Source organism: Phyllopteryx taeniolatus, chromosome 1 (assembly GCF_024500385.1).
Source record: "Phyllopteryx taeniolatus isolate TA_2022b chromosome 1, UOR_Ptae_1.2, whole genome shotgun sequence".
In the NCBI taxonomy this organism is placed as follows: Eukaryota; Metazoa; Chordata; class Actinopteri; order Syngnathiformes; family Syngnathidae; genus Phyllopteryx; species Phyllopteryx taeniolatus.
The window spans coordinates 13631475-13654755 of NC_084502.1; the positions used below are offsets into that span (position 1 = coordinate 13631475).

Here is a 23281-nt window from a genome sequence, read left to right on the forward strand (position 1 = left end):
AACAAATATATTGACAATGATAATACAGCAGATTTTAAAAGAAATCTAATTTGGTATGTAGCACACATTCAACATTCAAACAGTTGAATCTAAGTCCAAGCTATTTAGCAAGAATGCCATTTTGCATTTCATCCCAAATGCGTCGATGTGTTGAGTGTATTATATTGACCAGCACTTCCTTTCACAGAACTTCCGTGTTCCTGGTGGCGTCGGCTTTGACATTGTGACTTCAAGTCAAGGATGTTTCATGTTCATGGGCCTGTCTCTCTGTTTCTGTGTGTGTTGCAGGGTGAAAGAATTGAAAAGGGCCAGGGAACATGAGCCCACTCAGAAGACCCCCCCTCGCAATGTGACGTCACTCCTCTAACGCCTCTTTTTTTTTTATTTTTTTTTTTTCTTCAAGACATTTGACAGGAGAAGTGGATGAAAAATAGCATCGGTGCAACACAATTTGTCCCCACGCACACATTTTGGGTTGGAGACTTGCAACTTTGGGGTTATTAACTTGTGCGGGGAGCGTGTTGCAGACACGGCATTTTTTTTTTTTTTCTTCACTTTTTCTGGACTTGATTTTGGACAATGAAGGAAGAGAACCACAGATAAGCCTGAAGAGGTCAATAAAAGTCAAGGCTGCTGCTGAATATCTCACAGCATTGGAAGACCATGCTGGAAGACTCTTCATTGCATTTCAGAATTTTTTTTGAAATGACCGATCAGTTCCTGCGGTGGTGGATTTGTTTTTTTGTTGTTTTTTTTTTTGGTCACCAAAAACATCAGTAACCCACTCAGCCATATGGATAATACATACGTCATCAAGTCAGGTCAACAGCTCACTGCATCCATGTTGGCCCACACAGCTCGAGCTACGACTGAATGTAGTTGGGGGAGCAAATGGTTGTCTGTTGTTACCTTATGACTTGGATTTGTTCCATTCTGTTTTTCCCTCCATGCCTAATGTATCAGTGATCTGTATCTCCAGGTTCTATGTTGTAGAATTCAATCCAAGAAAAAAAAAAAAAAAAATGCATGACTTATGGATAAAAAAAAAAAAAGCCCAAAAAAAGTCTTTGCTCGTGTGTCTTTTCGCGGCAGGCTAAGCCTTCATTGTCTTCGTTACTCACTTTTGCCTGTTTTTTTGTTTTATTTATTTGTAATGTTTTATTGTTGTTGTAACAGTTGGGGTCATGTTCAGATTACGCTTGTTTTTTTTTTTCAATGAACTTCAGAGCCTGTGAGGGCTTTTGAGGGGAAGATCACATACATTGCCTTGACATCTTAGAGATTCTTTGAGGGGTCCCTAAGATTGTCCCAAAAAAGGGGTTTGACAAATCCATATTTTTGAGAAATAAGCGGACATTTCTGTATATAAAGAAGGCTCGAAGTAGTTAGGAATTTTAAAAAATGACACATTTACCCAAAGGGGTTTGTATTTTAGAAATATATTATTTTATTCATTTCAAAAATGGGCCAAAAAGAGATACAAGACTAAAACTAATATTTGTATAGTTTTCTTTGAATGCCTAAGAAGTACAGATGTATTGTTTGTAAATAGTGTACATAACTGGGATAAAAAGGAGTTATGTGCATGTAAAGTAAGAAGAGTCAAGGGTGGGAGATGGGGACACAACAAAGCAGTAGTGGCCATGCGCTGTAAAATGAAAACTGTTTCACTATTAGAGTATTTTATTTTGATTGTTCCAAAAAACAACAACAACAACAACAAAAAGAACGTTTTGCTAAAGCATGTTATTATCGCCATATGAAAATGTACAACTAAAGATCTGTCCGTAGAGTTAGAAGTCTGTAAAAATCACCCTAGAACAAGTTGCTTTCCCCTTTTTTCCCCCACGTATTCACGTCGAGCTACCCAGAATCCTTTGCCAGTGGTGCCGAGGAACGTGAATGCGATATAGCTTAGGAGGCTGACAAACATGCAAGGAAATATAGATTTCAGCTGACTGATGATAACAACGATAGTGCACATTTTTAAGAGGGAATCATATTTAAGAAGAAAGCATTATATCACCACCAACAGTCATTATCAGAGTTTTATCTTGGTTGTCTTTACAAAAAGAATGTGATGAGTTATCGTGCGGATTTTTTCAAGATTGTAAATGGCAGCCTTGACCGGGCAGGTTCTTTTGTCTCCATCAAGAAGATCTTGAAATGTGTCGTGCAATGTTTCTCAGTATGAAATGATGAAATCCTCCTCATTCTTGATCAAGGCTGCCAGGTCCAAAGTGATCTTATGCTGTATTCTGTGGGGAAAAGGTTCATCTTTCAAATTGAAACACATGTAGCATAGTGTGCATGGCTGCATTTCTTTGTCAAGCAGCCAAAGGTGCTACTTTTATTTCATCCAAAATTGAATATTAAAAATTGAGCCTCCCATTTGTGCAAAACTAAAGTCAATAGGTGTATTTTGCATATCAATGTTTGTTCAACGATCATTTGGTGAAATAGATGTTTCTGTGTTCAATTCCCCCCCTAATGTATTGTTTTGTCAGTGTTTATGTTGAAAGTGCCTTGTCACCAAAGGTCACGTGCATATTCAAAAGGCTTGTTTTTTGTCCACTGGAGTCACGAGCTGATGAGCACCGTAACCAACGGCCATAGCGATGCGACGTGCCCTCGGCGCACCGGCGTCCGTGCGGCCCTCGAGCTTGTCGACATGCGACGCGCTGCTTTTCGTTTTGTCTTTCTTTCGTCCTGCCTGGCACAGCTTCCTCAAATCACATTGAGAAATGCCACTACTGGGGGTGGAAGGCATAGCCAATGCACAGTCGCTAAAAGGAGGGGGGGGGGGGGGGGGGGGGGGGGGGGTTACAATGCTTGCATGGGTACAATAGTAGTTAACTTGGGTGATAGAAGTGCACCTGACGCATGCTTTCTTTCCTAGAATCAGTAGTCGGACGAACTCTCATGACGAACGGGTTCCGCAATGCAATGAGCGCTGCTTTGACGTGCCGCAGCAAGGCGAGAGGGGCACAGTGTGAAACCAACGGTAGCTACTCATGTTTTCATGGCAAAGCACGAGGGCTCTTTTTCAGCCAGCTTGAAATGAGCCTTTTTTTTTTTTTTTTTTTTTTTTTCCTTTGAATTTCCATTTTTCATTCCTTTCAATCGAGTCTGTGGGCTCCAAATTTGAGTGAGACCATTGTGAATCAATATGGAAGACATACATGTCAAAGATCAGCGTTGTTGCTCTGCGGTTTCGTCTCCCTTCTGTGTTTTACTCAGGGTGCCAAAATGGGGAGGAGGATGACTCGGAATAAACTATGATGAATGTTATTTGCATTAGAGGCTTGCCAAATCATTGTGCCCAACAGATTAGCATGAGAGAAGCTCTGCGCTTGAAATGAGTCTGTTTTGACTGAACGACGTTTGAGGATCGGCCTTTCCTCCTCTTCTTTTTCCCACCGCCCGAGAGAGGTACAGTAGAGACACATCAGGACAACAAGTAGTCTCACTACATGTTCCACTCGTCAACAAGAGCAATAAAGAGACCCACGTTGAAAACCACCGGGCACACATAGTCAACGGACTCTTATGCAAATGTCAGTATTGCAAGACAAGCATTCAGTAGAGAGAAATGCTATGGCACCCTATACCCAACTGCACGTTTTCATCAATTTCCAAACGAGAAGAGAAAAAAAAAGGCCCTACTTTGATAGAAAGCTTTGGGTCCTCAACACTTTGCATGTGGTGAACTAGTGTTAGATCGACTTTCCTCTCCTCTATAGCGCTCTTTCTCTGTCTTCCCCTGTTATGTGACTTTTCTCCTCCTCTCAAATGTTCCAGCTCCCCTTTTGTTTTCTTCTTGCTTTTTTTCCCCTCCTTCCCTTCTCTTGTTTGTAACTTTTATTTTTTGTAACTGTGCATGTACAAGCGTCACTGACTCGATGGATATGTTTAAAAAAAAAAAAAAGAATAATAATGATTTCAGCTGCTGAAGCCATGCAAAACATTTTGAAATGCCCTTAAATATGGAAGATGTTTTCTGAATGCTTTATATTCTTTCTGCTGTAAAATAATACAAAAATAAAATTTAAAAAAATGGTGGAACATTGTGTTAAACCTTTGCTAATCTTTGTGCTTGAGATCAAAGCCACCACAGTTGTTAGTACATTTAGGCAATAACTTCACCACACACATTTTATGATGTATTGCCTTTTGCATCAGACACACAATAGAAACATAAATAAAGCTTTTCACAACATAAAGTGAGGTTTTTCATGAATTAAAGAACTTTGTTCCTACTGTGCGGTGATATTACAGTAATGTACGATCAATGATACAGTTTTGGACGCAGTACTTGTGGAAACGGTCTGCATTGCCTCTTATCTTCTTCCCCTGTTTCCGGACTGAAAGGCTTTAGCAGGCAGTGAAAGTGCAAAATAAGTGCAAAGTTTGGAATTCCTTTTGGATTTTTTCCATGCAGGGTTAACACTGCGCGCGCAGGTTCGAACACAGGGTCTCCCAAAAGATTCACAGTCTTTGGCTGGCCGTTACACATATTTTGTTTTGATTTAGGTGTTCGTCGACGTTGCCCAAAGAGTTATGTTTAAAAAATAATAATAATAATTGAAACTTTAAATGTAAGATAATGCAATGAATGGCATTAAAAAAAAAAAAAAAAAAAACTAACCAAAAAAAACGATCGAAACAGAAAGTATGAGTCATGGGCAGTCAAAGAGTAAGTACATTTCTGGCCTGTATATACATACATCCACCAAAATGTTTTAATAACCGGTACTGCGGATATCAAATGTTTTTTGTCAAGCCGCATGGACTCTTGGTCAATGAATGATCACGGCTGACTGAAGTTGCTACGTTATATTTACAAACATAAAAAGGATTTGTTTGAAAAGTCCAAGGAACTCATCGAACATTTAAGAAGAACTGGATTTACACATCGTTGGGAAAGTGTTATGGAGCCATTTTTCATCTTTAGATTCCAAGATCATATATGCATTCTTTTTCTACGGCGTATTCTGTTCATGGTTGCGGGTGAACGCGTCTGACTTGGGGCTGGATTAGTCGCCAGTCAGTCACTGTCCAAGAGCATCAGTTCAAACGATTGTTTATTGAGTGTGGTTAGCGCTTTGCCAATGTGTAGAAGACCCATTCTGTCTTCCTCACATGGAAAATAATTACTAGTTTATTTCCCAATTTGTGTAACTCTACAATTCTCCTCAAACATGCTCTGGAACAGAAAAGTCATCGAGAGGTGTGACTCCTCTCATGTCCTTCATTAATACCGAACACAAGCACACCGTCACGCTCAGACCTTCAATCAAAATTCAACTGATCAAAACATCCGAGTAGTGGATAATTGGGAATACATTCGGGTGATGCTTTCCACTCACCAAATACGGGATAGGGCATCTCAGCAGAATGTGTCATGGGCTGGGCTGGGCTAGGAATGGTCCAGAGGCCACAAGAAGCACGGCGCAGTACAGAAGACCGTGCATCACTGAGGATGTTCTTGACGTGCTCCAGACTGGACTTGTCACGACTGCTGTGCGCTCTGTTGATCCCAGCTGGATGATAGACATCCAACTGTCGAAGTATCCAAACCCCACCTCGGATCGACTCAGCCAAGCGTCTCACGGGCCACGTGCTCCATCATCAACGTCCTGCTCAGCTTCTACCTCACATAAATCACGGAATTATTGGCCTCATAGAAGTCACGCCGCGGCCCACGCATGTTTTACGAGCTCCTGGTTTTATCGACAACGTGCAAATGGGGCCGTCGCAGGTGTGAGGTGTCATTTCTTGGATGTGCATGCAAAGTCCTTGTAAACCTCAACATTATTTCCATAGACGCCAGATGAAAATGCCAAAATAGACCTTGGCGTCTATACGCTGTGTGACATTTGCAGCCAATTGAAAACAATATACAAAGGCCACATATTACTTAGTGGCCCTGCTCTGGTGAGAAGCTCTATTTACTTTTGTCAGTAAACTCTACTTTATTAGCGAGGCCAGTAAATGCAAAGAGTCACAAAAGCTTTCCGATTAGTTTGCAAGCTGCGAGCAGGAAGGTGTAAAGTCTCATTCTGCACCTTTATATGTTACTTGTGTATTCATCAGAAAGGTGAGGCATCATAATGAGAACTTTGAAGCAACAGTGACATTGAATTTTATGGTTGAAAGGCCATTCGGGCCATTAAGAGCTGCAGTGTATCATGAAAAGCTATTAAGATTTATATTCTGTATTAGTCAGGGCCCCGCTCAAAGCCTTTTCCCACTTTCTAGAATAAATGTTGTCTGCCTGCACTTGACATTACAAAAGAAACACTGCTCCTTGGTCTGGCCAGCTAAGGCACATATGTTTCGTTCCATAGACTTGTACGCAGATGTCTTTTTTTTTTTGAACCATCTTTCCAATCTTAGTAACTTTATTGTGTCAAACATAACACATGCTTAATCATTTTCAAGAATGTGTTTCAGCAATTCCAAAACATTTAGTGTTGGATACAGATTGGTACTCAGATGTCGATACCGTACTGCATTAATACAAAAGCATTATTGTTAATACATGTTTAGTTGTCATTACTTCTCTATGATATAAGTCATTGGTAACATGTCTGACTTTATTACATAAGTCATCAAATTTTGTTCGTCAGTTGTGTTTTCTAGCAGCTGCTGAACCGACAGTTGAGCACTGTCGGGCTCAACCGCTTTTGTGGGCTATTTTTCCAGGAGGCAGCTCGCTGAAGGTGTTCATGTGCGATCTGGGCACGCTTCTTCACCGATTTTGCTGAGGAGCAGTCTGATTGTGGCCAAATAGATATCCAGGGATTTGAAATGAATATCCCTTTGGTCCCCACTAAATTGAAAGTGTTATTTTGGAGGACCCCTGTCAGCCATGGGCCCTGAGAATGGGCATCGCCTTTTCTCCACCGCACAGCGGCTGCCTCTGACAGACACATGATTACTTTCACTGAGTAGTCTGTCTCAATTGCAATGATACACTCAGTGGTTCTCACATTACTTGCAAAACTTCTATTCCTGCTTTGTTTGAAAGTGTAGGCTATACTGTATCAGAAATGGTCTGGACACGCGCGCGCGCACACACACACACACACAGTCATAATTTTCTAATTACTTGACACTATTATTTCAGCTATGTGACCAAACAGGCTCGTGTGTGACTTGTTTCCAATACTGTACCTACCGTACGTTGTGCTTTGTACTGTAGTTTTGGTCGCATGCAAATGACAAGTGTAACCAGTGGGGGGCGACGTTACGTATAGAAACATTGCGCATCGCGTTAGAAGAGAAAGTTGCAACTACTGGTCTACACTTACTGTATTCCTAGCTAGAACAAGAGGCTGCAAACTCCACTGAGGTCTAAAAAGCACCATAGAAATGTTGTTTTAAGCATAAAAGTCAGCCAGGAAAAGTACATTTTCATACAAATTGGTGCAGAGTGAATGCCACGGTGGAATTACCCTTAAAACGTACTGCTAAATTTATAATTTTTAAAAAAGCTGTATTTTATATTTAAAAAAGGAGACCGGGCCTGTGCTTTTATCTGCATACAAAATGACTGAGTGGAGCAATAAACTATCTTTGCACTGCATTGTAAAAATATTCTGTATAATGACTGATGCCTTCACTGACGATCAGGACATTATAAACTATACTAAGATTATACCAGAAAACCGTAGCCTGGAGTTTGTCCTTTTTGCAAAGAGTGGATGTTAGGAATGATAGCCATAATACGAAACGTCTTGTTCGTGAAAGTTGCGAATGTACTTCTGTAGGCGCGGTAGTTGTTAGGTTTCCGGGAGCAGGCGAATGCATCATGTGATGTCCGCCCACACAGCCCAGTCAGCGCGAAGGGAGTCCGCCTCGGTTACCCTCTCCTCTCCTCGGCTGGCTTCAACTTTCAATGTCCATTGGGCGTTTGTTTCATTTGACCAGCAACAGTCGTGCGTGTCTCTTCGAATTCTAACCCCCGAGTCTACGTGTTCGGTTCGTTTAGTCGGTAAGCCCTTGTGTGATTTAGTTGAAAGGCACCAGAAGAAGAAGAAGAAGAAGAAGAAGAAGAAGAAGAAGAAGAAGCAGCAGCCAAGTTGTCATGTTTTCCACTTGTTGAAAACACCGCGAGGGCAGCCGGTCGATAAAAAGGGTAAGTTGAAAATTGTCAACTGAAGTGTGCTTTTCTTTGGAAGAATTCTAGCGAGCTGTCATTGAGACGCTGCTGGGAGTTTGTCATTTAGGATGAGTCACAGGCATTTTCATGAAAACCCGTCGTGTAGCTTCTGTGGCATTCAGCATGATGCTAACGCCCATTAAATGTTGTGTTGTTGTGGGTCAACTTCCTGCAGTGATGGCACAGTGATGGCAGAGCTCCAGATTGACCAGTCCAACCTCCCCCGTGTCCAGGAAGGTGAAAACACACACACACAGCTTGAGCTTCTATTGTCATGTATGTGTGCACAATGGAACAAGCGTGAGTGAGCTTTGGCATTTAACTTTGTTTGTGTTTGTCTTCGTGTGGCATCAATGCTTTCTTGGCACAACAAGATGAGTGGCACAAGTCTTCGTTAAAAGTTTCAACTCTCATCATTTCTGGATACTTTTGGCCATAAACTCAAAAGTAGATTTGACAGCACAAAGAATGATCGTGCAGATTGTATGTACAGTAGTAATAAGTGGCTTATCGCAAAAGCTGCTACCACCATTGATTGAAGTGAATCGGTGTGTGGATAAATGATGGCTTTTGCATCTTATGGACGGGCAGCCTGTCTGAGACAATGTTCTGCGCGATCTACTCTTGTGTTGCCTTCCACCAGGCAAAATGGTCCTTCACCAGGCACACCTGGCGACAACAACAACCCCGAATTGACCATCCACCAGAGACACAAATATGGAGACTCCACATCTAAAATGTTGAATTGAAGACTATTGGATTAAACGGTGAAAGGTCTTCAATAATAACGAAGAGTCCAGTTGCCTTCATTTATTGATGTGGTTTGCGGGAAGCTTTGAAACGAGGCTCAAAATAACTTTTTTTTTTTCTTTGAGGAGCAGTTTTGACAATGATTTCATTTGAGGAGCAGCTTTCGCATTTTGAAGAGCTTTTGGTATTTATTTTGTATTTTTTTTGCAGGTTCATCCCACAGGTTTTAAAACCGAGATTAACCCAGCGAGGCTTTCAGGAACCATTTCTGTGAAAAAGTTTCAAATCTGTAATTTGCAGTTTTGCTTTTCAATGTGTTTTTATGAAGCGCAAAAATTGCGATGCAAATCCGCTCGTTTCGAGCCTTGATGAAACATGAATATTCTCTCGGACATTTTTCAGGTTGTATTTTCCTCCGTGTTAGAACTAAATAACTGGAGTTTAACTTGAGAGTAGCCTTCTTTAAACTCCCATCGGTACCTCGGAACAAAGTCAACCACGTGGTAGCTTCAACACACCCATGAGTGAACTGTGTCACCGTGCTGCTCGTTGACTCAGTCTTTGGCATGTCCTCACTAATGACAGGGATGGAAATAGGTCTGCGTGTCTTTCGTATCGAGCCAGATCATTCAGCGCTCGACCCTCATCCGTTCACACAAAGGACCCGCTGTGCAGGCTTTCATGCGTTATCGGCAGCCATTGACGCTCTGTAAATCAGACTTAACATGATGAATTTATGCAGTCCTACTGATGTGACTCCCTGTTTGGCTCGGGGGTGTTTCTTCAAGAGATGTGGGTGCCCTCTGTCCCACTTTTCCAGCCAAGAAACCAGTGTTGCCTTTGTTTTCATGTGCTCCCCCCCTTATCAGTTCCTGTTTTAGGTTTTGTCTAGCTGCTCCTGATATAGCTCGACACAGCTCCCTCTGGAATTCCCCCACTACCCCTCTTCCCCTAATTTCCCTCTCACTTACTAGTGATCCAGGATACAATTGATCCTTTTTCTGCTTTAAGAGCCAGGTTGTCTGACCCGGTGCTTGCCAGAAAGCCAGATCATTTCGGGATAGACGGACATTGAGCGGTGAAGTGTTCTGCAAAAAGCAGCAGAACAGAACAGGCCAGTTTAGGCGCTGGGTCGTAAGGGGTGTATTTTGTCTGAAAATAGACCCCATGTCATTTTCTCCAGTGGCCCATTTCTTTGTTTGGTAGATACTCAAATGTTTTTGCTATCCAAGCGAAAGATATGTAGATGGGTTGCTACTGCTTGTCTTGAATGCGCTTTTGTACAGGTTGCAAATGTTGCAAATGCAGAACACAGATACCAAAGCATTGTTGAGAATATAAAAGTCCGTAGTACGTTCACACGCACACACACTCTGTTAGATCTCTGATTTGCAATCCTCTTAGTGGTCTGATAAAAAACCTTTGCACAAAGACAAACTTGATGATGAAAATACACTTGCCAGAATTGCAACAATTGTACGATTTTTACTATTGGGCCTGAACTCCTCATGCTATTTCACTCCAAACCTGTTTAGCACAGAGTACGCTAGTCCCTCCCCTGGCTAGCTAATTTAACTGTAGTTTGGAAAAACAAGTTAACCAGCAATTCTGGCACACCCTTGCAATACTCTTGGAGAGGCTTGCTTCCATTTCCTTCCACCCATTGCCGCTTACTTCCCTGCATCCTGCCGTCTCATCTCTGGATTTGCACTCAATTTGGGGTTTTAACTATCGCTTTGTCACACTGGATTGAATCCAAGACTTAATCCCTCCTCACGGGCAGACTGAAAGCATAAGGCCACGTGGAAATCCATTTAGTGGACAGTCTCTTATGGCCTACAACAGGTGTAAGTAATAATGCATGTCTACTTCGGAATGGGTTAACTTTGTGAGTAGACTTCCAGGGGTCATTTGTCGTGTCAACAGACTTTTGTTGTGTCTGAGAGTTTATGTCTCCGGACAGCTTTTTCCATTTTGAGGATTTAAGAAAATTGCTGTGCTTAATTTGAAGTCAAAGCAGCCTCGAGAGGCTTTTTTCCCTGTTTACATCTGAAGTCGGACTGATGGTAACAACGTAGAAGCTACTCTATAAACGTTGAAATCTTAACGAGTTTATTGTGTGAGCAGATTGTTGCAGTGGAGCAACAATGAAGCTTGTAAATCACTTGCTACTTTTACTTTGGTCAGACTAAAATAATGTCGGGTTGGTTTGTTTGTGAACATCTCTGAATACAAAATTTGAATTTATTTGTAATGTGACTTTTTATTCTTGAGCCAAAGAGACTAATGGCTATTGAATGTGACGGAACACAAATTGGAGCATTGCCAGCTAATGTGTAACCGCCAAGGATCTTTTTGCATTTTTAAAAAAAATTGTAGTTGTACTCTTCAGGCAGAATTAGAAAATAAACGACCTCGAACAGAGTGTATCAGCGTGGATCCTTAAAAGACCTTACAATTGATTTTCCAAAATGTAGGCTTTAATTCTCTTTCAAAATTACATTTCAAGGTCTTTAAAAAAAATGCAAGGCACAATGAACAATGTTGCTAATGTTTTTCCTCGAAAACCGTAGAGAATTTGACAGCTTTGTGTGCTAACGTGTGTTAGTTATCGCTACAAACATGTTCCATAGCTATTGTATATATTTCAGCAAAATCTCCTAAAATATTGTCAAGATAAGATTGAGCCTCTATCGCTTGGTTCAAATTTGTTCCAAGTGATATCAGCGCATGAGAGGTCTTGCAAGTTCAAAGCACTCTAAAAAGGTCTTAGAAAACCTTCAATTTGGCTGACTTAAAGCAGCATATTTTGCTCTATGTATTGCTACATCTCCCTTGGAAAAACATGAGTGCTAGTTTATATTTGTGCTTCATTCAGCCTTCATGACTCCTTCATATTTTGCACTTTTAAACTGTCATCTTCCATCCCCCTGTGCTCTAACCATCTTCAGCCATTTGGATGCAGACAAACATTTAGATGGAAAAATCCACTAGTCCAAAACCTTCCGAATAATAAACATACAACTATTTTGTGGTTCAAAGAATATATCCGGGTGGTTTGCAACCTGGCCAAAGTACAAAGACAGCCACTACAAATGTCATATTCAGAGTGTGTCAGTGCAGCCCGTGTGTTGAGTGCTTAGATGTAAGCGGAGCTGTGGTCTCTCCAGACCTGAGCCGGCCTGCTCGGACTAGCTCAGTGAAGGGATTAGACACGGCCGTGGGCAGGTGTTTTAATTCAGACAGCGTGTTGGAGGAATTGGTGAAAACACGTTAGTGTTCATATGTAACGGCAGAGCATTTCAGAGGGAAAGGTTGCTGCACAGTGAACTCCTAAAAACTGAAATATCAACAGACATAATCATAGTTTAACCTCTTGCGTTTCCAAATGCTCAATGCCTGTTTTCATTAAGAATAGGTTTAGTAACTTTGCTTGGCAGGAACTAAAGTTTCAGTGCCTCTGCTAGGGCCATGATAACTTATTACGGAATGTATAATGTGTAATTATCCCATGGTTACAGCGTGTGTGAGTGAATTGATGCCTGAGGGGTGGATGGTTGCTTTTATTTTCCTTCGTGTTAAGGGATGCTCCTCTGTATTTCTCTGGTATAAACAACCTTCCCATTCTGACCACATTTGTTTACAAAAAGCTCTCAGAATATTCTTCATTCGTTCTGTGAAAGTCTTTTTTGTCCCGTTGTTTCAGTATGCCAGAGTTTTGCTGTTTTGGAAGATGGCGTGTTGGCACACAATCTCCAGGAGCAGGAAAGTAAGTTGTACATCAAGCTACCGTATGACAGCTAAATATTGCTGACGTGGAGGCAATTTTGTCGGCCCGCCTCATCTAACCGCCACTGTTTGTGTTGGGCGCCTTCGTCTTAACTTTGTGCAAAGAGAAGCGACAAAGATCTCCTTGATATGTGAACAGGAGTTACAATTCTGTACTTCTTTTTGTGCTTTATTTTGTAGATAAGGTGATGTTGATTTATGACCGTCCATTGTGATAAAGCTATGACAATGAGTGATAATTCCGTTTGGAAGCGTTTCAAAATTCTGGCCACTTCAGAGACTGCCCCTTCCTCGCACAAAAAGCCAATATATGCCATGTCTGATTCCAGTCAGAAAGCTGCTTCACATAAAACCTCAATAACAGAATAAGCAGCTCTTAGTTTGAATACTATCTCTCCCGTTCATGTGTTGCCCACCTAGTCGAGCAGTACTACACCACCAACATTCAGAAGAGCCAGCTGGTGCAGAATGACATCCGTGTAGCCAAGCAGCTTCAGGATGAGGAGGAGGCGCAGCGGGCCCTGCAGAGAGCCCTGCTGAGACAAGAGTCCAGACAACTGTAGGTGACCCGCTGCTTGAACCATTGGTTGTATTCATTATTCCGTGCGGTCTCGTGATACACATTTATTTATTAGTAGGTTGCGGTTTGTTTCACAGTGTCTTGACAGGTCAACGAATATTTAACTCATTCTTTTCTCGCTGTCCTCCAGGGAAGAACAGGACTTTGAGTATGCCCGTGTAATCCAGGAGGAGATCCGGCGGCGGGCTGAAGAGGCCTGGAGGAGGGAGCAAGATGACGAGGTGAGCGCAAACCTTTAAATCTGCTCACTTGAGTTTTCATCCATATGCATATGAAGATGGACTGTTTTTCAGAACTCTTCTATGCTGTTGCTGAAGGAATCATACAGATCCTCGTGATACTGTTTATGAAGTTTGGAAAATCAAGCCATTCATACCATGACATCCTCGCATATAGAGACACACAGCCATTCACATCGTCACTGAGTGGAAACTGAACTTCTTGCTCCCTGCACGAAAGTAATACAAGGGAACAACTACATCAGGGTTACTCAAATACAAATCTTACAGGGCCACAAAGGTCAAAGGTCCATTTATTGAGGTCTGTCAGACCACATGTGATAATACTGTAATATTCAAAACAATATTTCCTTTTTGGCGGCACGATGTGCGACTGTTTAGCACGTCTGCCTCACAGTTCTGAGGACCTGGGTTCAAATCTGGCCTCACCTGTGTGGAGTTTGCATATTCTCCCTGTGCCTGCGTGGCTTTTCTCTGGGTACTGCAGTTTGCTCCCACATCCCAAAAACATGCATGGTAGGTTAATTGACAACTCTAAATTGCCCGTAGGTGTGAATGTGAGTGCGAATGGTTGTTTGTGTGTATGTATGTGCCCTGCGATTGGCTGGCAACCAGTTGAGGGTGTGCCCCGCCTCCTGCCCGATGATAGCTGGGATTGGCTCCAGCGTGCCCGCGACCCTCGCTCAGAAAATGGATGGATGGGTGGATGGATGTCATAAGTAACAAGAATCCTGCTTGCAGCTCGATATGACAGCTTCAGTGCATTTATTTTTCTTGTGCTTGCCTCAAAAGTTTGAGAAAATGTCTCTAAATTCATATGCTTCATCTCATAATGCCATTTCAAATCTTCAACACTGCTATTGTTTCTTGACATATTAAGCGCATGGATCTTGTGCTGGTTGAAGGGAGAATGAATGCAAATTTCCGTCAGCTCTTCTTTGAATTGAACACTTTTCTTTGTACATGTCCATTTCATAGAATATAGGCTCCTACAGCTGGCAAAGTGTCAAGAATAAGTGCACTACTTCCCCCCCAAAAACAAAAGTGAGTGTTAAAACTTCACTCACTCCATACCTCCTCCGGCCGGCCTTGCGTCTTGGACCAAAGCGGCGCCCTTGACAGCAGTGAACTATGAATGACCCAGTAAAATGCTGTCTGTGTATCATTGGCATGGAGACAAGTCCCGGCAACACGTGCTGACCCAATCGAAACACATGCAACACGTGGTTTTCGCGGTGCCCAACTCATGCCAAGCCTCCGCGGAACAGCGCTGAAAGGGTTGGTCGATGGCACACTGCCCTGTGCTAAGTGCAGCATAAAAAAATCCTCCACAGTTCAAGGACCCCTGTGTACACCATCTATGGAAACTCCTTTAAAGCCTAATGCCCAAAGTACAAAGCATTTAAGTGTCAAACTAAGGCTGTATGTAGCGCTGTAGTGCTGCCTCACAAGTGACCGGAAAACAGAGAGGAAGACATGGAGCATGCACAATCCAAACGGACAAAGATAATGCACAGACAGTGACCAAAAACAAGAGAATCACTTATCTGGACCGAAGGAGATTCATCCACTATGGCGCCAATTTTGAAAAACCGTGAGAAATGATGGCTCACAAAATGGCCTCTCCACATGAATACAGTACTGTGAAGTACCCCAAAAACTTTTGTTGATATGGCGGCGTCTTGACAGAAAAGCTTTTCAAAACGGGTACCGTATTAAAAGGCGCAGTCTATTTCTGTATTTAACACATAAATAAGGCGCACTGTATTATTGGGCCCAGGCATGGTAAAACATACGCTAACTTAAAACATACGGTAGCATGCATGCACGCTAAAACAATGTGTTTAAAAAGGCAGCGGGAGCAAAACTGGTACTTTATTGAAGTATTTAACAGTGTACTCACGTTATTTTTTGATCAGTCCTCATCCACAAGTCCATCAAAGTCCTCATCTTCTGTATCCGAAATGAACAGCTGGGCAAGGTTCCCTCTCGTCATTATAGGAGTTAGTCTCGTTGCCGTGCAGCTCCTCAGAAACGATGCCGGCTTTTACGGAAGCTCGAACAACAGTGCAAGCGTTAGCCCAAGCATCCACAACTCATTCACAAATTGTGGCGTAACTCGCCCGGCGCTACCTCCTCGCCTTAGTAAAGTTGTGTTCGCCATCGGTCATCCGTGGCTCCGACACCGCTCGCAACTTCAATTAGAAAGCCCCGTTTACACCGATGTCCAGCGGTTGGAGTTCCTTCGTCAAGCCTCCCGGAATGAGGGCACGCTCTGAGTTATTGCACTCAGTCGAATGGTGACTGTAGAGACGCTTCTCCCGGCTGTTCTTTGCTCATTAATCTATTGCTCGACATGGTTTTCCAACTCGGGCCACCTCGCCTTGTTTCCGCGGAAACTCAGCTTCGTCTTCTTGACTTGGCGAAGCTCGTTTTACTGCTTCCTCCACTTGTCAAAAGCATGGATTCCGTTGATCTTGAATTCTCTCGCGGCTGCTCGATGCCCATGTTCCTCCGCGTAACTGGTAGCTTGCAGTTTAAACTTTGCTTCATAAGCGTGTCTCTTTGTAGGTGCCATTTTCGGGGGTCCTTAGTCAAACCGATGCACATGCCGGAACTATATACCTACTGGGGGCGTGTCTTTAGCATCCTGTCACGCGCACCCTTCCCCCTTTACGTCCGCATGCTGTCCTCAGTCACGTCTGTCTATATAAGCAGCGTGTCGACAGGAAATGCTCCCAGTCAGTCAAGCGGCGCGCTCATTAAAGTCACACAACAACATTTACAGATTTTGGACCTCGATGCACACATAAGGCGCACCGGATTATAAGGTGCCTGTCCATTTTGGAGAACATTTAAGACTTTTAAGTGCGCCTTATGGTCGTGAAAATACGGTAAATAATTAAAAAAAAAAAAAAAACTTGGTAGTGCTTTCCTCAGCACAAAAACAATTGCAACTGCATACAGTGAGGCAACCAGATGGTAACCATCAATCAGCTTGTTCTGCTGTGCACACAGAAGCCCCACCCCTTAAAAACATGTTTTTGCCTTTTTACATGGTGCAAATGGAAATCTCAACAATTCCAAAAGCGTAACCACTAAAAAAAGAAACAAAATGAGTGACTGAATTGTTTCAGGGAAACGTGCAAAGCGAAGAGAAAACTCTGGTCCAGTGGTGCATTTTGGGTCACGTGGCTGCTGGAACATAATATTTTCCTTCGGCCTGCTGTTTCCTTTTTGAGAAGGCCGCCTCCGTCGAGTTTATAAGCGTCCCTTGTTGCGGGATGTGAAGTCAGAGTAGCAGTGGCGCAGTCATTCATCGGCAGTTATGGGGTGTAGTGTGTCTTTAGGTTTCTGTGCTTGATTAAAAAGGCTGTTGTAAAATGTCGTTTGAAACTCATGGTTAACTGTGGAGAACTGTAAATGTGAATAGCAAGTCCAAAGTGGATGTTTGGCTCAAAGAATGAACTATTATTAGCGGGCCTACTCTCTTTAACAGGCATCTGATCTGAGGTGTTTATGAAATCTATTCCTCCCTGTAGGTAGAGCCTTTAATTAAAAGTGCAGACGGCATCAGGCTGTGTGGGATAAGATGCTAAATCCCTTTTGGCACTCCACGCTTAACCTGACATAGCAAGCTGCTAATTGTCTGCTGATGTTGGCAAAGCTGCTGACACACATTTGAACTGCTAAGCAAAATATGCCATGTTAGCTTGTAGCTGTGATTTATTATGCAAATGTTGCTCACATTGAGCAAGTCACGCAGAGAATTTGTTGAGGCCCTCTAAACCAAGGGCAGAGACCGCTATCTAAGTCTCTGTGAGGGACTGGCGTTCCCCAGTGACAAGGTGCAACTTCCCGCGAAATGGCATGCTGACCTGCTTGTGTTGGGAGTTTTGCTGGAGCGCAGAGGTCAATGAAGCAGAAAATGTCGTCACATGCATAAAAACATGCATTCATAATAGAAATCATTCAGACTTAACGGGTTGTGCAACTCTGGTTGCTTTGGTCAGGAGCACCAAGAGTATGATGTAGTCCACAAAACAATAACAGCAAAAGTTTATTCAACACTTAAAAGCGTGGTTACAAAGTTCGTTGATGGCCGTCAGTCGTGTTGTCTTGCATTGCTGTCACGTAGTACATGTTATGTTGCCACCTGCTGGTTGAAAAGGGCACACGGTACCACAGCCCAATGCTCTCTGTTCAAGTTTTTTTCCATGAGCATAATCAGCTGAGATCCTTCCGATTTGTTATACAAACAACTATTCGTGTGTCTGTCTGTCCAAAGGAAATGGCTAAACAGATGCAGGAGGAAGAAGAGCAGAGGATGAGGAGAGCCAGAGCAGAGGAGGAGCACCGTGAAGGTACGCTTTAGATTCTGTCCTCACATAGCTGCTTATTTTACAACAGCGAGTCAGATGTACTGCTGTTTCATTTTACATGTATATTCTTTTCAAGGTATTTTTTATTTTTTTGTTGTTGCCTTAACGAAAATGATGTTCACTGTCAGAGAGCTATTGACGTAACCTGTTTTTCTATTGTGATTTGTGCGTCAGACGGTGAGATGTTTCTTCAACCCAAAAGGATTGAAATAGATTGTTTTGGTCCATGTATTTCTTGTTTTGATTCCAGCGGCAGGCTGTGCATTTGTAACCTGGGCCTTCGGTGGGGACTTACCTTGACTTAAGTCGTCTCGTATATTAACAGTATCACGTTGCAATTATAGCAACAATCAATACTATACAAAATCGTAATACATCGTGGGCCAAAAGTAGATTGATGCAGATCAAGATTTGTGTCGTACTGTGTCGTCATTGTGTTCCGGAGAGGGTCGAGGAATGTTCATGGAGGACATTTGAAGCACTTACATTCAATTATTCTTTTTTCTTTTTTTTTTTTTTTTAAAGTAACATTAACAAACACATACTAAAGGGAGATCTTGCAGTTTTCAAGCTGCAAGCAACATTTGAATGTCTTGGATGAAAGCAGCGCCCTTCACAAACGGAATGTACAGTCAATAAAAAAATCAAAGTCGGGTAGAAACGTTCCTAATTCCAAGTTGGTATGAAAGTTCTGAGAGAAGAAGACCTTGCTGGTCCTGGTTGGTTGCTATTTGATTGTGCAGTGTTTAGAATGTTGTAACGAAATGATGACGTGCATACGAATATTCATGCTCAAAGGGATGAATACTTTTACAAAGTTGCTACTAAAAGAAACTCCAATTAGTTTTCACTTCCTCCATGCCTCGGCAAGAAGTTGCATGCTGTCAGCACGTTGCTGTTCATATTCAACCAGCATGGCTGTATATCTGCAATGTAAAAGTCTGAAAACATTTATGATTTCATCATTAACTGCCCTTGTCCCTTACCCGCTAACAGCTTCACGCACCCTCCCTGCTTTTGTGTTTGCATGTTTGGCATAAATAAAGGCAGCTCCAGCGGTTCTGCACCGCCATCACCAAACCAACATGCACTCAGCAGACAGCGTCCAGGCGAGGCGCAGTACTCACCCACCACCGCCAGGGGGCAGTATTCTAACACGCCGAACCCTCCAGATTACAGCAGGCCTCCTCCGCCTTACTGCCCTGGCAGGGTAGCAGCTCACCAAACTGCAACTTCATGGTCAAGTGAAGGGCACACGCATTCCCGTGGGCAACTCAGGAGGGAATTAGAAGAGTCACTGCGTGCACACTCTGATTTCTTTGAACAGAGACGAAATATAAGAAACAACACAGCGCCTCTCCATCGCAGGTTATCTTTACGCTTGCCTCGCGAGAGAGACTACAGGAGTCTTTCCACTCCCAGCGGCATCAGAGAGGGGCGTGATGGCCGGGGGCTGTATGATGACAACGGCGATCGAGAGAAGAGGAGGGCACGGGACTGGGAACTGGAAATGAACCACCAACTACAAAACACGACGTGGGGCAATCGGCACGGATCGGCCGAGGCTCGAGAAGGGCGGTGTAGTCGTAGTGAATCTGTTCGGATTCACGACCGCCCGAGACACGGCAGCAGAGACTCATCCGGGACGTGGAGCTCCAGAGACAACGCTGACAAACACGTCCGCTTCGCAGCAGGCACCAGGAGCTCCGACAGACGGCCGGACACGAGCATGCAGGTCTGGGAGATGCTCGGCCACGTCCTCAGAGAGCGAGGTGTCCCTGTGACATTGGGGGGTCGTGGAGCACCGCTGAAAATAGGTCCTCAAAAGCAAGACAGCCAGCCGCTTCGCAGGAGTGAGGTCTCCTACTGCGACACCCAACCACATCAGACACACTTCCAGAGAGCTGCCTCCACCAGGCACAGTTTCCATGGCGACATTAGGGAAAGGAGATTACCTCGCCGGGACAACAGGGAGCCAGATCACAGAGGATCTGAAGACGGTCACCCCGACAATGTGATGCACGACGGAGAGCTTTCTCAGATCAGTGGCAGAGGCAGCAGAAGGTGGGGGCGTCCTGACCACAACTTGGACTCGGGAAGCGCTGCAAGCGAGGACACCGTCGTGAGGACGGGTGGCAGGCATTGGCACGAGACCATCGAAGAACGTTTCAGTTCCGAGGGGGAGGCGGAGAGGGAACCAGAGCGGCGCCCTCAGAGAAGCCTCAGCAGCAGCTGGGTCAGGTGGAGACACATGGCAGCAGGTACCGTAACGAGCAGAACCTCAGCCAACTGCAACCCGCAGGAGGACCGCTTCCAATGCTGTTTTAGCTCTGAGACTAATTCTGCCTCATCTTCTCCAGTTGTTATCATGGACTTTGGCTCTGGTAGAGCTTTGGGGTTTCCCAGCTCAACACAATGAGAGTTTCCTCTTTCTTTTCTGCAACTACCGTTAACCTGACCTAATCTTCAGCTTGTTTTCCACTTTCTCTTTCCCGCTCCCTTGGTCTCGATTCAGCCCGAGGAAATTTGAAACTTTACCTCCTCTCATTAATTGTTGGGCTCGTTCTTCGATCAACGTTTAGCACGCTTCTGCGATTCATCACTAATTCTCACGCTTTATGCGTGACAGTTGCTTCATCTCTTGACAATGTCCCATCTTTAGGAGCATCACTGCCCTCCAAGAAGAGGCAGACGAGCCTGGATCTGGGGGACCTGCAGCAAGTTCTACATGATGAGGAGCTGGCCTGCAAGCTACAGGAGCAGGAGACCAAGTTCTTGACGAGGGTATGGGACCAGGAACATGACTTCATAAAGAGCCCGTAAAGTAAATTCAAAGAATTGTTTCTAAATACAAGCGATGTCCCGGGTCGATCACGTGCCGATCGACCCGTGCTGATCGAGATCAGGTAAAAATGATGGCTTTTATTCATTTTCCGACATTTTATTTTCAGTCACCAAATAATCCAAAGGTAAAAAGATTTTGCCAAATGAAACCATTTAACCATTCAAATAGGCCAGGCTTGCTAACGTTCTTCTCTGCGGTGTGCGAAATTTACGAGACATGTATATTTACAATTAATTTACAGGGACTTTTTTTTTTTTTTCCAGACCTCACAGCCCAGGCCACGTAGTCATTACCCCGAGGGGGACTTCCGCCTAGCGCAGGTGGCACAGGATGAGGTACGACGCTGCCACGTGCCGCGGTTGCCTCGCTCTCCCTAGTGCGCCGCATCCATAACGTTGCCATAATTCCCCTGTAGGAAATTGCTCACTATATGCAAAAGCAGGAAATCAAGTCAAATCGCATATCACGGGAGTTGGAAGGACCGGCGTCGTGGCGGGAGCACCGAGCCATCGTGAGCCATCACGACCAGAGAACGACACGAGAGAAACAGGTGGGCGATGTCTTGCACGTTAGTTGGGAGATCCAACTTTTTCACTTCCAATATTGCAGCCTTCAGTTTTGGCCGGTAACGATTTCAGCAATAATAATCACACACCATTTTTTTTTTAGCTTGTAGTATGGAATATTAGAAAAGGCTTGATCAAGTGATGTCACTCAAACAGAGAACAATAATCAGCAAGAGTAGGTGAGAGGAAAAAGTGACCCATTTATTATTAACCAATGGGTTAGGTACTGAAAAGTAACTGCTGTGCATATCTTGACCTCTGAGGGGCAGTGTGTTGCACACAAGCAAGCAAGTCTGATCTGTTTGAACATTTCAAAAGGTGTCGTTTTTTTGTTACGTTTTAGTTTTACAGTAAACAAACTGGAGTGCCAATAAATGACTTTAAGCAAGCAAACGTTCACTCTTACTCCATACTACTATGTTAGCATCTTCGCAAGCTATTGTTGTGATCACGTGGGCTCCGCATGCCTTCCGGGGGGGCGCTGGTGGATGGAAGTGCTGGAGCGGCGCTTGGAATGGACTGCTTGCATGAGAGTGGGACAACGAAGATTTTAGATCAGTCCGATCTGATCCTTGTTTTTTTTTTTTTTTTTGCTGACATCGAACTGATGTCCAATCTCAAAGATCGGATTGGGACACCCTTCGTATATACGTCGGTGGCGTTAAACCGTTGGATTCCAGTTGATGAATATAAATGTCCATGGCAATGAGTGAGTTCATTTTCTCTGTCCTTTTTTGCAGGTGCAGAGGCAGCGGCTCGACTCAGAGGGCCTCCCCTCCCCCACTGAGGACTGCTCTCCAGAGAATCAGCCTCCCAGCCCTGTCTCCACACTAACGTACCTACCTGTCTGAGCGCAAACACGTCTTGCCTCTATTTTGACCTGATGTCACGCTGACCTGGCAAGTGTTGTTTCCAGCCAATCCCAGCAGCTCCAGAATGTTGCGGAGGAGCTGGACCCAACCTTCCAGGCCAAGAGGCAAGGGGCAGACATCCTCCGAATGGGACAAACCGGTAGCGTGAAGCGGCCAGATGACAGTTTTGCAGTTTTTGTTATTGTAAATAATAGCTGGACGCTCACATCCTTTTCCTCCAACGCAGGCACCGCCTGTCAGTCACTTCCTGAGGAGCCCACCTTCATCCCACCCACCAAGCGTCAAAAAGACAAAGCTCGCCGTACAAATCCCAAAGAAAAGAAGGAAAATTGTAAGCAACAATAAGGTTTTTTTTAACACTAAAAATGACACCCAACCTACTGCCGTTAGTTTTGCAAACATTAGCTTAGTAACCCCACCAGCACTTTAGACCAGAAAAGGTTGAGAGCCAATCCATTTTGTATTCTTCCTGTAAACAATGAAATTGAATTGTTAAAGGGACTCCTGCCATGCAATCTAGTCGTCTTTAAGTGTTTATTTAAACAATGTCTCATCGTTGTCCAGTAAAAAGCATGTACATCCAAAGTTTGGGAGGATTTGTTGTTAGCTGAAAGCTACGCAACAAATTTTTGCGTAAAAAAAAAAAAAATGGAACTGCATGCTTAGCATTGGACTGTAATGTTATGTTTGTAATATTTGTCCCTTGTTATTTTATGAGGCAGCACGGTAGGACCAACATTTCTTTGAATACAACCAGCACGTTCATGTCCAACTGGATTTTTTTTTTTTTATCTGCTTTTTGTGTCCTAGTTTTATCTGTACTCTATTTTTTATCTTCATTAAAGGAAGTAAAACCTTTTGGAAAGGATTATAAATGGGAAAGTTGCGGGCATATTTCACAATCAGCCAATGTTTGCCGCTTACGTCTGTTTTAATTCACACACGGTCGTTCATTCTGCTCCAAACGAGAATGCGATGTGGAGATAACCCTTGAACACTGACGACTTCCAGTTTTCCTCTTGCGGCCAAAACGGGATACACTGATGCATCATGCATGCTGTACAAAACATTTACAATTACAATAAAAAAAA

General features: G+C 43.6%; 2 protein-coding genes and 1 long non-coding RNA gene across 10 annotated transcripts in view; 2 read left to right on the forward strand and 1 right to left on the reverse strand.

Annotated features, from left to right (window-relative positions):
* The window catches only part of camta1a (calmodulin binding transcription activator 1a), a 358960-nt gene extending 356571 nt beyond the window's left edge, over nucleotides 1–2389 (forward strand). For all 6 annotated transcript variants that reach the window (XM_061773510.1, XM_061773500.1, XM_061773518.1 and 3 more), the window contains one exon: nucleotides 289–2389. In XM_061773510.1, coding sequence (XP_061629494.1) covers nucleotides 289–321 — 33 coding nt within the window. In that variant the 3' untranslated portion in view covers nucleotides 322–2389. The remainder of the gene's footprint in view (nucleotides 1–288) is intronic.
* On the reverse strand, nucleotides 2131–15630 carry LOC133478063 (uncharacterized). Its single transcript, XR_009788556.1, has 3 exons — nucleotides 15429–15630; nucleotides 5370–5650; nucleotides 2131–2258 (listed from the first exon to the last, which is right to left on the reverse strand). It is a non-coding gene; the product is annotated as an uncharacterized LOC133478063 (long non-coding RNA).
* On the forward strand, nucleotides 7824–23049 carry ccdc187 (coiled-coil domain containing 187). Of its 3 annotated transcripts, XM_061773555.1 has the most exons (13): nucleotides 7824–8143; nucleotides 8343–8404; nucleotides 12624–12686; nucleotides 13127–13265; nucleotides 13417–13507; nucleotides 17814–17889; nucleotides 18954–20168; nucleotides 20570–20691; nucleotides 21016–21087; nucleotides 21168–21302; nucleotides 22059–22153; nucleotides 22235–22329; nucleotides 22417–23049. In XM_061773555.1, exons 2-13 carry the CDS (start codon nucleotides 8356–8358, stop codon nucleotides 22533–22535), a joined length of 2271 nt encoding a protein of 756 aa, XP_061629539.1. In that variant the 5' UTR covers nucleotides 7824–8143; nucleotides 8343–8355; the 3' UTR covers nucleotides 22536–23049. The 3 variants fall into 3 exon arrangements, with proteins under 3 accessions (XP_061629539.1, XP_061629555.1, XP_061629545.1); XM_061773571.1 differs by lacking the exon at nucleotides 18954–20168 and having other exon boundaries at nucleotides 7828–8143; XM_061773561.1 differs by lacking the exons at nucleotides 7824–8143; nucleotides 8343–8404 and adding an exon at nucleotides 8447–10764.
* The last annotated feature ends 232 nt before the right edge of the window (nucleotides 23050–23281 follow it).

Bases quoted from the DNA above. Each gene is read 5' to 3' on its own strand.
- ccdc187 (XM_061773555.1), top strand. From the start codon at position 8,356: ATGGCAGAGCTCCAGATTGACCAGTCCAACCTCCCCCGTGTCCAGGAA. The intron at 12,687-13,126 runs GTAAGTTGTACA...TTGCCCACCTAG, and splicing joins CAATCTCCAGGAGCAGGAAA to TCGAGCAGTACTACACCACC. The intron at 13,508-17,813 runs GTGAGCGCAAAC...GTCTGTCCAAAG, and splicing joins GGAGGGAGCAAGATGACGAG to GAAATGGCTAAACAGATGCA.